This window comes from Poecilia latipinna, unplaced genomic scaffold, assembly GCF_001443285.1.
Source record: "Poecilia latipinna isolate Pla-1442-1.1 unplaced genomic scaffold, P_latipinna-1.0 Scaffold6, whole genome shotgun sequence".
NCBI classification, from domain to species: Eukaryota; Metazoa; Chordata; class Actinopteri; order Cyprinodontiformes; family Poeciliidae; genus Poecilia; species Poecilia latipinna.
This window is the reverse complement of record NW_015112622.1, coordinates 112,643-128,630: the sequence shown is the minus strand read 5'-3', so window position 1 is coordinate 128,630 and position 15,988 is coordinate 112,643. Positions and strand designations below refer to the sequence as shown.

Here is a 15,988-nt window from a genome sequence, read left to right as displayed (position 1 = left end):
ACGAAAACGTCATATCCTGTGACGTCAACTCCAAAGCTCTATTGGACTTGTTACCAGGGTATGGAGTCTAACATAGAAACTAAAGACTTTTTAAAAATTATGACAAAGCAGCTTTAGCAGCAGAATTGAGATTTATTTTATGCCGCTGCATTGTTGACAGATCATGTAGGAAGGTCTGCTCAGTTTGTAGCCGTTTGTTGCTGTTACATTTAAAGCCATTTTTGTATTTTGGTCGAGTTTAAAAATGAGGTGAGAAACAAACATGATCAAGGTCCGGTCCCCACAAAGACTGCAAAGATCATGTCTGAACAACAACTTCCCTGTAGGAGAGCTCTCGTGTCCACACGGCCACACGATCGCAAAGTTCACATTCCAACTTTTTTCTGAATAAAATATTAAAAGTCTGTCCTTCAACAACGCAGTATACATTTTTAGTTTAGAACAGGTGTCTTCAAATCCAGTCCTGAGGGGACGGTGTCCTGCAACTTCTAAATGTTTCTCTGCTTCAACACACCTGAGTCGAGTAACAGGATCGTTAGCAGGACTCTGGAGGACATGGTTGCACCCTGAGGAAGTGGTTCAGAAAACCGACTCTGGTGTTTTGGACCAATAAGGCTACAATCGGTGTGAACGGTTAATGACCCCAAAGCGACGACCTATTTGCGCAGAAGAAGAACTTAGCAACCCGCTGTTTATGGGAGTAACAATGGACACCACTGCTTATGGATCGATTTTAAAGTTCTTCAGAGCTGAGAGTACTGTCACGAGATCGTCACATGAAGGACGTTAATAAAAAGAAAGCACAACCAATAGTGCAGTCATTGCTGCAGCTTGTTTGGATGTGCAGTCAGAACCAAGAGTGGTGGGATTGTGACGTGATGCACTTCACTGCCACGAGACGCATTTTATAATTTTGATCATTATAATTTTCAGCCATTGTTTAAATCTGGATTGATCATGTCTGACTCCTTCTGGGGCAGGACTGTGACGCACGTTGATGATGAAAAGTTGGTTTAAATGCGACATGACACGGAGAAATGATACGTATCCAATTCAGTACCGCAAATAAGAGAGGCACAGATCAGATTTTTTAGGGATCAAAAGATCAGAATTAGGCCGTTCAGACTGCTGTGATGAAGTTGGATACAGGTCGCATTTGGGGGAAAAAAAAAAAAAAAAAAAGATTTGGGTCGTATTTGCCTGCTGTGTTAGCGTAGCATAAAAACTGGACCTTGAAGGCTGGATTTAAAGATCCCTCCTATACCACTACTCTACAAGGTTATCGCTCTGTTGATGCAAGTAGCTTAAAAATCCCTACACATTTATTTTGGGGCAAAAGATTTTAGGCATGTGTCTCATTTCCTTAGCAGAAGCCACAACATCAGCCATTTGACACAGTTTGGACCAAAGTGTGTGGACATTTTAAATCTATACACTGCAACTGCACATCATTTTAAAGGCCATTTTCAAGGATTGATGTTAGTAAAGTACCGAAATGTATTTTAGGTAGGACACGTTTGAACTAGTCAGGATGGAGAGGGGGCTAACCAGAAGCCCCTGAGTAAAACAAAAGGCAAGACCCTGTTCTGTTTTTATGGCTCCCATGTCAAAGCGCTTCACATCCCATCACCCTGAAGTTGAAGGATCCAGTTTGATGATCAGACTCCATTACCAGATCGTCCTGGACCAACAGCTGGACCGTGATGGCTTTTAGCTGCTGCTGTGGGCCAGAGGAGACGACCAAGTCCAAGCTGAACTGTGTGCTGCCTGGTGAGGTTGACACAAATCGCCAACACGAGGTTTTCTAAGGCAGTGTTATTCAAAATGGGGGAATTATGGAAAGCTGGTGGGAAGATGAGAAAAAAAATGCAAAAATTAAAAAATGTAATCTAAGAAATATTTTACTCATTTTTAAAAAAATAAATTCTAATTTGTTTCTTAAGCTTAATTATAAAATATAAGCTGGAATAATTTATTGCCATGCGCATCTTTCTGATTGGCTGCCAGTCCAATTTATCATGCTGCTTTGCTCCTCATGTTAGCACAGCTAGCATAGCTAGCATAGCTAGCAAGCACCTAAAGTTTTGCCAAAGGTTTATGAGGTCTGGAACTCCTGTTCTAAGGAATTACAAAAGGTCATTTTTTTTAAAGTTCTCATCAAAAGGTCAAAAAATGTTTTACTAAACTGTAGTTTTATTATTTTACACATTTTACATATATTATTTTACATATATATAAATGAAAGAAGAAGCAACAAAAAGAGTTTGCCCTTGAAGTGTAAAATCTAAAATATGTCTCATGTTGGATTTAGAGCAATGCTAGAGGGAAATCACAATGGATAAATGTTGGTGTCAGATTTCCTGCTGTTCCAATGTTTTCCTTTTTTTTTTTTTTTTTTTCAGTTTTTGCTTTTCTCTCCTTAAGCATGTCGGCTTTGATGAACTGGCGGCTCAGTTTGGAGTGGATCCCAGAATGCATACCTGATAAAGTTCAGCTGAGGAAGGTTTATGGAAATGTTAACGAGACAAAAAAAAAAGAAAAAAACAGAGGCAGTATAAAGATAACAGGATTACGCTTAGAAAACATCTGCTCAGAGTATTGAATGCCTTCTTTTTTTAGTTGCTAAGCCACACAAAAGCTACGGAAGCGTTTAACTGCCCAAGTGCCGAAATAAATTCGGGCTGAGCATCTCGTTTAAATTAGGAAACTTTTCTAGCTGTGAGGAGACGCAAAACTCGTTTAAATGAGAAAAGTTCCTCCTTTTAACAAGATTTTAAAAACACATTATAACGGCGTCTATATCTCATTAAAACCAAAACATCTTTTAAACGTCGTAACAGTAAAAAAGCTACGGCTCTGGGGATTTGTATGTCGTAGAGGAAACAGGGTGAGGAGGAGAGTCATAGCGAGTCCCTCTGTGCTCGTTTATCCCCTTTATGTTGTTTTTATATCTTATCTTTATAAAATGACATAACACTCATCTTGATATAACAAGAAGCTCTTGTTTTAATGAGTGTGTTTTAAACGAGAAACTTATTTTTGCCTCATTTTTTTGGTGTGTGGTAGTCAGATAAAAAATAATTTTGCTAAAAGTTTATTCGGACTTAGTGAATTAATGGTAAGCACACTAATGCGTTCCGTGTTCATTTGTTGTGCTATTTTAGTCGATCTGGAAGTTTGTGGATACATATTCAGACAGAAATTGGTAATTGTAGGGTTGGGGCAGTGTGGCACAGTATCACTGATGTGCAACTAGCAAAAGAACCAAAGAAGAAAAGAAAAGACAAAAGAAACAAGTAGAACTTCTCCATCAGAATGTCATGACGTATTTTATGGCTCCTTTTATTTCTCTTTAAAATCATGTACAATATTTAGATTTTTTTTTTTCATCCTTGCCATCATTGAAAATGTGCCTCAGATTTAAGAAGCTAACTCAGACCTCCCCTCTAGTGGACATAATGCCTTACATATTATTAAAGGCATTGAAAACAGTGAAGGTTGGCAGCTTTAGAATGAGACAGACTCATTTCTGCCTGTGGAGAAAAATAGCACATTTTAAGAGATAGAGAAATGTAATTTATGATTTATTGTTGCAATATTTTTAGTCAACTTAGTAGCAGCATGGATTATGTGTGGTGTGCATAGGGCATCTCTGAGGTTTGAGTCTGCTCAGGTCCCAGACTTTTTAAATGTATCCAAAAAGTGCCTGGCTGATTTCTAATTTATACTTTTGTCCCAATTTCCCACTTCTGACACCCAGATTATCAGGACGGCTCTTAAAGTGGCAGTATCGTGTACTGCCACGAGCAGTACACGATACTTTTGAGATGTACTTTGTTATATTGTTATTCCCTTATCAAGAACATACCTTGAGTGTTGTCTTGATTCTTTCATGCATGTTTGAGAAATCCTTTAATGTCCATGGCAACTATTCTGCTGTACATAAAGCCTGGGTGGACCAAACCCCGCCTTCAAGAACGCAGCTCCTCCTCAGAGCTGCAGTTTCCTACTTCTCAGAGCAATGCTGGTAAAAAAAACCTTAAAGGGTTAATAGAGGAGCCATGTTGTGATGACTTCCTGAAGGCGGAGTTTCAGAAAGAGCAGGAGTTTCTTAAAGAGACAGAGGCCCCATTTAAAGGTGTTAAATTATGAAGTCATAGTTGATATATATCTCTCTCTATATGTAGATATATATTTCTATAACTGAAGTCAACATATTTTATTGTTTGTGTGTCAACTAACCCTGTCCACCAGAAAGTCTGGTGGGGAAATGTCTTTTTCTACTGTTTTTTCCTTTGTTATTAAATACAGTCTCTGAACTATCGCCAGAGCTTCTTCGCAGTCGGCCATGTTTGTTTACTCTGAACTCACGCTTGGTCTCGAGAGGTTTTGAGAGTTTTCCCATCTTACATCTGAATGTTGGTGAATGAAATCTGTCTGTATGTGATGTTTTCCTCAACGCCTCACACTGTACGGCTAAACCTGTTATAGCTAAGACTTGTTATTCTTTTTGAAACCATCTTGTCTATGGTCTCAGGTTTTGAAAATCAGCTGACAATTTTAGAATCTTGTCATGTGAAAAAAGACTTTAGAGCAACGGTTTACAAACTTTGCCTCATTGACCAAATTTTTACCAAACCCTCCTAACCCCCAATTTATTTATTCATCAATTAACTTTTTATTATTATTATTATTATTATTGGGGGGGTGGGGGTGGGGGGGTTGTTTTTTTTTGTAAGAGAAGCTTCATTGTAATTCCAAAACTTAAAGATTTTGCATGTTTGCTGTATTAAAAGAAAGTCTTCTAGTTTTCAATTTATTTTGGGCTCGATTGAATACATTTATTTTCAGTCATAGGAACAGGACTTTGGTCACTCTCTTTCAAAATGGCTGCTGTAACTAACCGGGTTTAATAAATTAAATAAAAGCTGATTCGGGTGTGGATAAATGTGATTCCATGTATTATAGAAGTTTTAAAAAGATGAATACTTTGTGTCGTACTTAACATTTTCCATTTTAAGAAAATGATGTCATTAATAATTTTACCCTGATTGAAATGCATCAACCTCCTGTGCTACATGGGACAGATCTGTATCACTGCTGAATTGCAGTTGGGGGCTCAACAAAATCAGCCCAAGGGCCACAAATGGCCCCCAGGCCACACTTTGGACACACCTGGATTAGAGGGGGATCAAGATGTGTTGGGTAAAGTTTCAGTCTGCCTCTTTGTAAACCACTTGAAGGAAAAGGAAATGTATAAAAGCTTTGATTGGGACAGGAGGCTGAAATAATAACAACAATAAAAAAAGAGACAATTACATAAAAAGTAGAGCAGCTTTTTTTTTCTTGCTTTTGTGTGACATGGTTCATAATGAGAGGAGAGGCACCTCTTTCTATTCCAGTAAAGGTCAAAACATTCATTGCACATGTTCACTTTCCTCTCGTGAACTTTGCTTTAACACCACATTCAATAAGCCAGGCTCGGCGAGAGGCCAGAGGCTGAAAAAGGGCAGGAAATGAAAAGACATCAGAGGAAAAAAAAAAAGCTCGAAGAGTCACTTAAAACCAATTCTGTCAACCTGTAAAAAAAAAAGGGAAAATCTGTGACAAAAGAGGATCTGTAGCAGATATTAAACAGCTGTTGTGTCACACATAGAAAAACATCAGTAGAAATCTGTGTTCATGTCAAAACATTTCCCATGAAAACCAACGTACAAAACCTGATCCCAGTTCATCTTGTCACAGTTTGCCCATCGAGGAAATTATACAAAATCATTGCCAAACAATGGGAATGTCAGCAGAGTGGTGATGAGAAACTCTGCACATTCGACAACACTTTCACCTTGAAGTGTTAGTGGATGGAAGCTGGAAGGCATTTCGCTGTTAAAACATTGACCAACAAACACATTTCCAATAGAATCAGAAGTTTTTTCAGGTTAGGGTTTTTTTTTTTTGTTGTTTTTGTTTTTTTGTTTTTTTTTAAGCCCAAGCATAAAGGGAGAGCAGAAAAGTGTTACCTTCAGCCCCAAGGTCAGGCCGGCGGGGTCAAAGGTGGTCAGTGTTGAAGTCCAGGACGTGAGCCATAGGACAGGACAAGGGGTGGGACACACATTGACGGAGGTCACAGAAAAAACACAAAGATAATGGCAGCGAGGGAGAGGAAGGAGGCACAATCAAAAAGGGAGGGAGAGGGGGGCAGAAAAACGAGGGAAAGTTAAAGAGGACATGGACGAGAAGAAGATGAAAAGGATTAAACAGAGCAGGGGATTTAGGAGAAAAATGGAAGGATACACCACAGAGGGAAGGTGGAAAGCAGAGGAGGAATTTGTGAGGGAGAACAGTAGTTTTGGGAGCGTAGAGGCTGAGTCAATTCCTCTAAAAAAAAAAGGCAAAAAAAGAAAACAAACAAAAAAAGGAAAAAAAAAACGAATAAACCCATACCTTGGTCGTTTAACGTCAGGTGCGCCAGACCTTGAAGGGGAAAAAACAGAAAAAAGGAACACAAAGGCAGAAAAAGAAGGTCATAAAAGGCACGGGAAGGAAAAAAAGCATTGTCACAACGTTGGACTGCAGTTTGTGACAGACATCCTGGGGCAGACTTGGATGTCAGAGTTTAAAAGTAAAAAGAAAAACGTACAAAAAAAAAAAATAAACGAAAACAAGAACAAAACAAAAACAAGAAAGAGTGAAAGATAGAGAGATAGAGAGCGAATAACAACAGAAAACAAGCAAACACTTCTTGAGTGAGGTGTGAGGGGTTCTGGAAAACAAAAAAAAAAGCATTTTCATTTGGCGCAACCGCCGAAGGCTATTGCTCACACAAATGCTTTTTTTTTTCCACTGGAGTACTTATGGAACACACAGAGAACTGTTTGGCAGAAAAAACAGGCTTGGATCTGATTGGTTATCTCCATCGCTACTCAAACCACAAAGCAGGAACCTGAGCCGATTTACAGAGAAGACACGACGGCCTTTCAGAGGCCTCCACACCCGTCAAACTTTTCCACCTCAGTCATGTTTCAGCTGCCAACCTTCAAACCGGTGCCGTTTTGATGAAAGCGCCACAAAAACGCAAAGTCTTACCAAGTATCTTTGGTCTGGTTTCAAGTGCAAATATCTTGGTGCACTTGAATTAAGACAAAACTAACTTTGGAGTAACTTTTCAGGAAGAAATTAGTCAATATTTCTTAAATTTTGATGAAAAAGTTCGAGTTCCACCGACAGATTATTTCACTTATAACGAGACATTTTTTCCCAAATTAGAAATTATATAATCTGCCAGTGGAACTCAAACTTTTTCATCAAAATTTAAGAAATATTGACTTAAAACAAGCTTAATTACAAGTTACTTTTAAGCTAATTTTGTCTTAATTCAAGTGTAATACGGCAGTACTTGGAAAAATTTAAAAATTTCAACTGCTGATTTTCTTTTTTAACTGCCTTGTTACTAAAATGTGCTATATAAAAAAAACATGATTAGTAGATTTATATTTCTACAAGAAACTAGAGAAAAATACTTGGCAAACATTTTGTGATTTTGCAGTGTGTGTGACTGACCAACACAAAGTTGTACATCATAATAGACAGAAAAGGTTTTACAGACCTAAATCCAATTGAAAAACTGCAGCACGAAATAAAAACGTCCTTACAAAGACCATTTCCACCCAGCTTTGTCTTTTTTTTGGGAAAAGAAAAGTGGCCAAAAAATTCTGCTTTGTCTTTTTTTGGATGTTAAAACCGGGAGCAGACATCAAAACATCCACAGCAGTGATCTGAGTGGAAGACGACTCTACAAGGCATCGACTCAGAGCGTCTGAATGCAATTTCAAAACATACTTTTCAGATTTTGATATGGTAAAAATCCAGGAAATCATGCATCAATTTCTTTCTGCTCTATCATTATGCACCGCCTTCTGTTGGTCTACCCACAAAAACCCTGTAGAAACACACTGGAGCGTGAGCTCACACCGTGACGCGTGAAAACGTTTGAAGGGGAATGAATCACTTTGGAAGACACGCTAAGAACTTGAAACAACACAAAACAGAGCAAATACCGTCAGCACCGCCGCAGCATCACAACGTCGGCATAGAAACCTCATACTGGTGGACGGCTACTTTACACAAACTGAGTAAAACGTGCAGCTATATTTATTGAAAACACAGAAATCTGATGATCCTTTGCTTGTGGTCATAACTAGATAAATATATGGAAGGAGGGAAATAAGCCCAAACCACAGAAAACAAGGTATAAACTACAGAAACACGGATCTGTAACTGAATGTAGACAGAAGAAACATGCCGGCTTATGAACACTTTGCTGCCACAATGTTTCACTTCAGCTTCTAGTATAAAGTACGTCAGCGTCTACGTTTCTGTCAAATTCAGCCAAGCTTCTAAGGAAATAGAAACATTAAATACCAAAGTGATGTGCATCATGTCTGTTTATGTCCGTCTCACACCTCTACTGTATCTGTTTCTGTCTCTCTGTCTTTTTCAGTCTCCATCTCTGTCTCTCTATGTCTCTATCTTTGTTTCTATCTTTTTATCTCTTTGTCTCCATCTCTTTCTCCATCTTTTTCACCATCTCTGTCTCTGTTGATCTGCATCTCTTTCTGTTTTTGTCTGTGTTTCAGTCTCTATCCATCTCTGTCCATCTGTCTGTATTTCCATCTGCTTCTATTTGTTTGTGTCTTTACATCCATCTCCATATCTGTCCCTCTGTATCTGTCTCTGTTTGTTTATCTCTCATATCAGTCTATTCGTCTGTGTCTTCATATCTGTCTCTGTTTCTTGCTATCCATTTATTTCCAATCTCTGTCTATATGTTTGTCTGTTTCCGTCCGATTCTGTCTAAATGTCTGTTTCTGTTTCTGTCCGTCTCCCGTATCTGTCCATCTGTCCCTGCCTGCCTGCTTCTGTTTCTTTCATCTATAAGTCTGTCTTTTCCCCACATTTCTATCTATGGAGCTGTATTCATGAACTCAAACAGCAGCATGTTTTTTTGTGAACAAAGTCCTTCGAGAAAACACTTTGAGGAGCAAAAAAATTAAACCCTGTGGCCTAAAGCGGAGAACATTCCCAACTAAAAGGAAATTGGATTTATCCTCAGGCAACAGCAGGATATAAAACGGCATTACAGGTCACAAACAAGGAGAATGTAAAGGTCAAATCTTTTTCGAGCCGGCCTGTCTTTTGGTGATCGATAGCAGCTCAAACACAAAGCTTCTGGCGGCCCGAGCAAACAATCGAACGTCGGCAACAATTCAGCGTCAAACGGCGGCGTTTTGGCACTGTACGAAGAACAGGAGCGGTCCAAACAGGAGCCACGCAGAGACAACAACTCAGCCAACGGTGACCTAAAAGGGACTTCAGGTTTTTACTCAATACTGTCTTATTTTTAGTCTTTCAAGGGGCCAAAGACGACGTAAAGGCCTGTTAACGACACATTTATGTTGTAACTCTGCTCTAAAAACCAGGACATTATGTAACTGCTAGATGACTCTTTAGTCATTTAAGACTAAAGACACTTAAATGACTACAAGCTGTTCTTGCTGTTCTCCATATAATGCATCCTGTGATCCAAGGTGAGAGGAAATGTACAGGCAGAGAGCTTTATTAATCCGGTGGAGGTCGGTTTCCTGCCGGCCCCCTTTGCATAAAGACCAATCATTCTCACTGTGTCACTTTCTGGTTTTGTTCCCTCTGCTCATAGTCCATTAAGGAGATAAGGCTGAGGCTCCTGCAATGAAACAGAACGCTGCCGTCGCTGCATACCAAATCACTCAAACACACCACCGTCTGCATGTTCTCTCATTCCAGCCTCATGTGGCTGAAGCAGCCGAACAGAAGAAGAAAAAAATCTATACATTAAAAAAAAAAAACAAGTATGAGAAGAGGAAGAACCACAGAGAGAGAAAGAGACGGTGGAGAAAAAAGTGCTGCAGCTGCAGGTTGTTAAATGGCTGCTATTCACAACTAAACTTCCAGCTTTAGTTTCACACACAGGTGAACGACAAAGAAAACATGAGATAAGAAACGATAAGAAGCCTTTTATCAAGAGGCGTTGAAACGAAGAAAAAAGAAAAAAAAACAAAGGTGTAGGTAGAAAGCTATTAAAAAGGTATGCACCAATCTGAGATCACACTTCCAAAACACACCACAGTCTCCCTTTCAAACAAGACGCGAGGCGATAAGGGAAGCAGAAACGACGGGCGAGATGAAGGGTTTGGGTGAGAGGAGCAGCCCTACATCTTCAGCTCTTGTGGGGAGTTCAGAGGCAGCGGCGGTCATTATCTATCGAAATCATCCCAGAGGAGAAACAGCGACGGACCAGGCTGCCCATCAGCCAGGTCCAGGAGCAGCAGAGTCTCAGTGGTGCACATGGAGAGCAAAGGCTGGCTCACCAGGACCTGAACTCGGATCTCAAAGCCAAACAACATCAGAAATGGACCATGGAGCAACAGAAGGAGGTGGCCTGGTCCCACCAATCAGACAGCCATTTTAACTGCATGAATGACTTAATGCATGTGCATCACTTCAATGGAGAACTCTTAGCAGGAAGAAATAGCAAGCTTGGTGTTAGATATAATATATACTTTTAGGGTGCTAAGATTGGCAATGAGTCAGGCCTGTTTTGGACCACATGTGGTCATAATGTTATGACTGATGCATAATCATTATCGCAAAAAAAATAAAAATTAAAAATAAAAATCCCCAAGCCAAATCAACATGTGTCAGTCTTTATTTAGGTCACTGACTGAAAATCAACTTTTAGAACACAGTTTTATTTCAATGTCACTTTATTATTATTATTATTATTATTATTATTATTATTATTATTCTCTGGTGTTGAAATTGTTTCAAAATGTTTTCAACCAGGTGAAGCCATTTTGAGTCAAATTTAAATGGTTAAAACAGCTTTAAACGTATTTTTGGATAAAAAAATAAAATAAAATAAATCAATAAAATAAATAAAAATTAAAACAGAATCAATGCTGTGACTGATTTTTGAAACTGCCAGCATTGATTAACACAACAATTATAACATAATTTGAATTATGTTGAATGGAGTAAAAAATGTGAGACTTCAATTGCCAAATCAAGCATTTAAGAATAAAAAAAAAAATATTTGTTGCTTTAAAGGAAATTGAAAAAATAAACATTATGGTACATACTTTGTGTAGTTGTTTCCTTTGGATAAACCAAATTATGGGACACGCTACATTCACACCAACGTCCTTCCTTACTACTCAAAGCCACCGGCTTGACAACAGATAAGGCAGCGGGATTGAGCATTTACACCAATTATCTTTGTAACACATTTAAATCCAATCATAAGGAAATGCTCTTCAAGGCTTCATCGACATCGGAGAGGAAATCAAACTGCCACGGCAACAAGACGAGCAGCGCTGCTTCCTTACAGCCTGGGAGCGTGATGAAATCCGAGCCACCGTTCTCGCACCTCCTTGACATCTGAGCATTGATTACATTGTTAATCGTGTGGCGAGCACAGATGGGAGTGTCTAATGGAACGGGTGCTATCTGGAGAGTGGGACTGCCTGGTTATGATCGAGTGGCAGATGGAGGCCAGTCATAATTCTGTCATTAGAAGAAGACATTGTTCTGTTATGTCCTGTTTTTCTCCCATTTCCTTCTGTTTATTACCTTTATTGCTCACCTTAACCTTCTTGGCCTCCATATGTAACTCTACGTTAGCACCTATTTTTTCCTCCTTTCTCATCTGCCAGTAGATAATGCTCTTTAGTTTTCCTAAACGCTCTTTTTAAACCATTGGATGCTTAAAAACAGACCTCTAATAGCATCCAATTAGCATAGCATGTATGTTTAGCAGATAATGGTTGTCTTATAGCGGCACACATTTTTGAAAGAGCTGTCACAGCTTTACTTGCATTTATTTTTTTTTTTTTTAATAAATCTTAAGCTCCATCATCCCAGACACATTCACACACACGAGCAGATGTGTTGGGTCACAGCAGAAGCGACTCGCCACTCGAGGGGGACAAAGAAAAATGGCCGTCATCATCATTATCGTCTTCTATTCCTTTTCAACTTGGGTTCTCATCTAACGCTGCAGCCCTTGTTTCTTGGATGAACACACAGAACGAGCCACAAGAATATGTTCACCTTGAAGCCCCCCTCCCTCCTGTGGCATCCACATAAGCACTATGGCATATTAAATAGAATAATTTCCAAAGACTTACACCGACATCTGGTTATTTCCTGGTTTATGTCCTCCTTGAAAACATATCGAGGTAGAGACAGGTTTTGTTTTCCTGAATGCAAAGTGTGTTTGAGAACAGCTGTTCAAATCTACATTTGAAGAAGGAAGCAAGCATGATCAAAAGGTACAAACTGAAACAGCAGTAATACATTAAACTAGAAACAGTTGTGAACGGGTTCCAAGCCCAACAAAGCAACTCTGCCCTCGTTTCACCCCATGCACTTTATGTTAAAGCTACAGTATGTAACTTTTAGGGTGGGGGGGGGAATACATATTTGTTAAAATTTTCATTATGTTGTTGCAATATAATACAGATAATCTGTGGGGGAAAAAACAAGCCTTCTCCCGGTGCTCCTAGTATAAACTGCAGAAATACACCAGTCAAAAACAACCAATCAGAGACAGGAAGAAGGTCTTAGTGCTATCTGTCACTCTTGTGCTAACTCCTCTCGCTAGCAATCTGCTAAGCTACAGCTGGTTCACCACAAAATAGCCTGCCACAAATGTTAGCATGGCTACTGATGATGGCAGATAAATGGCTTTCCATTTATCAATCAAAAATAACCTAAATGTAAATTCATAAAAATTCCAAAAGATGCCATAGAAAAACATACCATCAGTAGAATCATCTACTGTACAAACATGAGGCAAATCAAGGCTTAATGCTTCCATCAGGTCTGGATCAATGTTACCCCTGTGAATGCTGTTTTATCTCTGTTAGCAAAGAGGTACAGGCTCTGCTTAAAAACAACAGTGCAATAGCTTGAAGGTTGATCTCATTCAATGTGAACATTTATCATTTCATCGGCCTGATCTATAATGTATGACCTTTCCAAAACTAAATATTAAAGCTGCAGCAGATTTCAGCAGGCTTTAATAATTCAGTCTGAGTGCCAATTGTACGGGGAAGAGAAGCAGGTGATGAGGAGCTAACGGCTACAAACATTTCTGCCATATGAATTCCACGTCTTTCAGCGCTTCAAAAAGTGAACAAATATCAAACCTTTTCATAAATTAGGACTTTATGAAAGTTGTGGATTTTTTTTTTGTATACCCCGTTGTTTTCACAGCAATTTTATGTCAATCGGAACTTAAATTATTAGATTTCACAACACAATGGCCACAGTGAACCTTAACCAAACTGCAATGCGCAAAACCTTTAATTTCTACAAAGATTTCATTGCCAATGAAAATACGCAATACCACTTGTAATACCATGAGGACCATTAATGAATCAAGAGGAATATTTTTTATTAATAAATTCTCCAGACCAACTTTTTTTTTCTCCCCCACAAGCAGATCTGGTGTTTCTACATAAAAAATTTAAGAGTAGCAATGAAAATTTTAATCAACTTAGGCAAAATAGAATTACCAGAACACTTTTATATTTTAACTGCACTGCTGATTGTTACATATTATTTAGCCCTGAAACAGAACTAATAATAAAAAAAAAATCTAATAGTATTTTTAAGAAACAAATTAGAAAGGGGAGCAGTGAGTCATGCAAAATGCTGCAGCTCAACTGTTCGAACAAAACGGGAAAATGAACAAATATCCAACGTAAATACTATCAAACCGAACATTAGTGCTGTTTTAATTAAATAAATAAAAATTAAGGTTGTACATTTTTGCTGAAGTTTCTTGGTTGACACAAATGTCATTGCAAATCGAGAGTAAACGACATTATTTTTGATGTTCTGGTAAAAGAGGTGAGTTCGAGGTGAGTCTGTTTTCCAGTTGTTTCTTTCCTCTGCTTGAACCGATCCTGTCCAAATTGATTGACAGGTAATTCAATGTCTTATTCACATCAGAAACTTGCCTGTCTGGTGTTACAGGTGCATGAGAGGGTAGAGCGCCAACAGGATGGATAGAATTCAAACAGCAGAACACCTGGTATGTTAGGAATAGAAGCAAAGTGTGTATTTGCTGTTCAAATTGCAGCAACTATTCTTTATGTTTCTTCAAATCATCTGGACTGAATAAACCCCTGGACAGTCTTCTCGGGTTGGTCTTCCTGTGATTCTCAAAAAAGGGAGAAAACAAGATTGCACTTATCTTAGTACGTGTGAGATCTGCTGCTTTACTTTTGAGTCCGAGTCTATTCATTCAGTGTAGTGTTTCCACAGAACTACCACAGGGTATCCGACTCCTGGTGAAGCACTAAGCAACTGAAGCATAAAGTCTTTATGGTCTCGTTCCGTTTTACAAAGCAGCAGCGGTCATCTGTCAGTCGTGATGCATTAAACTGTGTCCAGGTCTGTCAGATGATGCGAGTCATTATTCAAAGTTACAATCACTCAGAGTAACACACCACCAATGAGACTTGACTGGAACCACAATCTCTGATAACAGGTACTTCAGCATCGACACTTCAAACTACAAATGATCCAAGAAAATGGCTGGTGGCTGGAATCTGACAGGCTCTGATTGGTGATCCATTTGATTGGTGGGTATTTCTAACATCGTTGGATGTTTTAACAGGAAGGATGGAGCAGAAGACAGTAAGGCTAAACGTATTAAACATCTGAATCTTTGAGCATACTCTATATATAGTTCAGTCTTTTGAAAATCTCAAAATACCAAAACTATATAAATGTCAAATGTATTTCTTTATGGTTTAATGAGTGATCCTGCCCCCTTTTCTCAAGTCAACTTTCAGAATCAGGCATGTTCTTCCATATTACTGTGTGTTTTTGACAAGGAGAAAAATAAATGCTTGACCCCTTTATGACGAGTGTCGCAAATTAGCATCAATCCCATTACAGGCTGAATACAGCAAAGTTTGTGTACATATACCACAAATGCTGCTTCATACATATAAATAACATACAAAGGATTATAACAGAAGTGTTTTGCCACCAGAGTGGTGTGCACTACATCCGGTTCATGAATGCAGAAAACTGCATCCAGCAAATCCCATTAGCTCTGGCTTATAAACTCAGTATATTGTCAGAATCTAAGGTAGAAATGAGAAAAAGATGGAAATAGTGAGAAATACTGCCAGGAGGTTTCTTGAAAGTACAAAAACATCTGCATTCTTAGCCAATGGGTGTTCTTTTGACATGACAAAAGCAAAATAAAAAATTTCTCACAGACAGCTGTTTAATACCGTTAGACTATTGCTATGGTAACCAGGGCGTAGCATATATCTTATGAGAATCATAAGTTCTACCTCTTGAGGTAGTGCTGAATGACAAAGTGAATCTTAAAGTAGAAATTGAAACACTGTTACTGTGGTGGCTTATTTACTGGATAACAAAATAAGTTAAATTGTAAACGAGTTTACAGGTCTGACAGGACTAGTTACAATCACCGGAAACTGATATGAGAGCAGAATAAGGTAGGTGCTAATATAGTTATAAGTGTCTGAGCTAATTGCTGCAGGCTGCAAACTTCAGCTTTGAGTTTAACTACTGCATATTCTGCAGAGCAGAGGCGTCATGGTTATGGCACCTGCAACATAAAATCAAAATATCGCCCTCTGGTGGTTATAATGTTATCAGGATCTTGGCAGTACTAACGTTTTATAAGAATTATGACACAAATAAAGTAGAAAAACTTTTCAGTTCCAAAGTGTTGCCACAGGATAGCATTTTTACAGGGGTGTGTACATGTTAGAATACAGGTGAGACCTTTAAATCAATGTTTGAAGTGGGTTCTACAATCAAGCTGAAGTGATGCTGCTACTCTATGAGTGCGTTGCTGCTAACCGGGATAAGAGATGGCAATGATTCATCTCAAAATATT

At 38.7% G+C, this 15,988-nt stretch overlaps 1 protein-coding gene across 7 annotated transcripts in view; it reads right to left on the bottom strand.

The window, feature by feature from the left end:
* The window catches only part of nrxn2b (neurexin 2b), an 825,611-nt gene that overhangs the window by 720,298 nt on the left and 89,325 nt on the right, over positions 1 to 15,988 (bottom strand). For 5 of the 7 annotated variants that reach the window (XM_015016195.1, XM_015016655.1, XM_015016584.1 and 2 more), the window contains exon 3: positions 6,442 to 6,471. The exons of the other annotated variants lie outside the window; for them this stretch is intronic. In XM_015016195.1, coding sequence (XP_014871681.1) covers positions 6,442 to 6,471 — 30 coding nt within the window. The remainder of the gene's footprint in view (positions 1 to 6,441; positions 6,472 to 15,988) is intronic. 7 annotated transcript variants of the gene reach the window in all.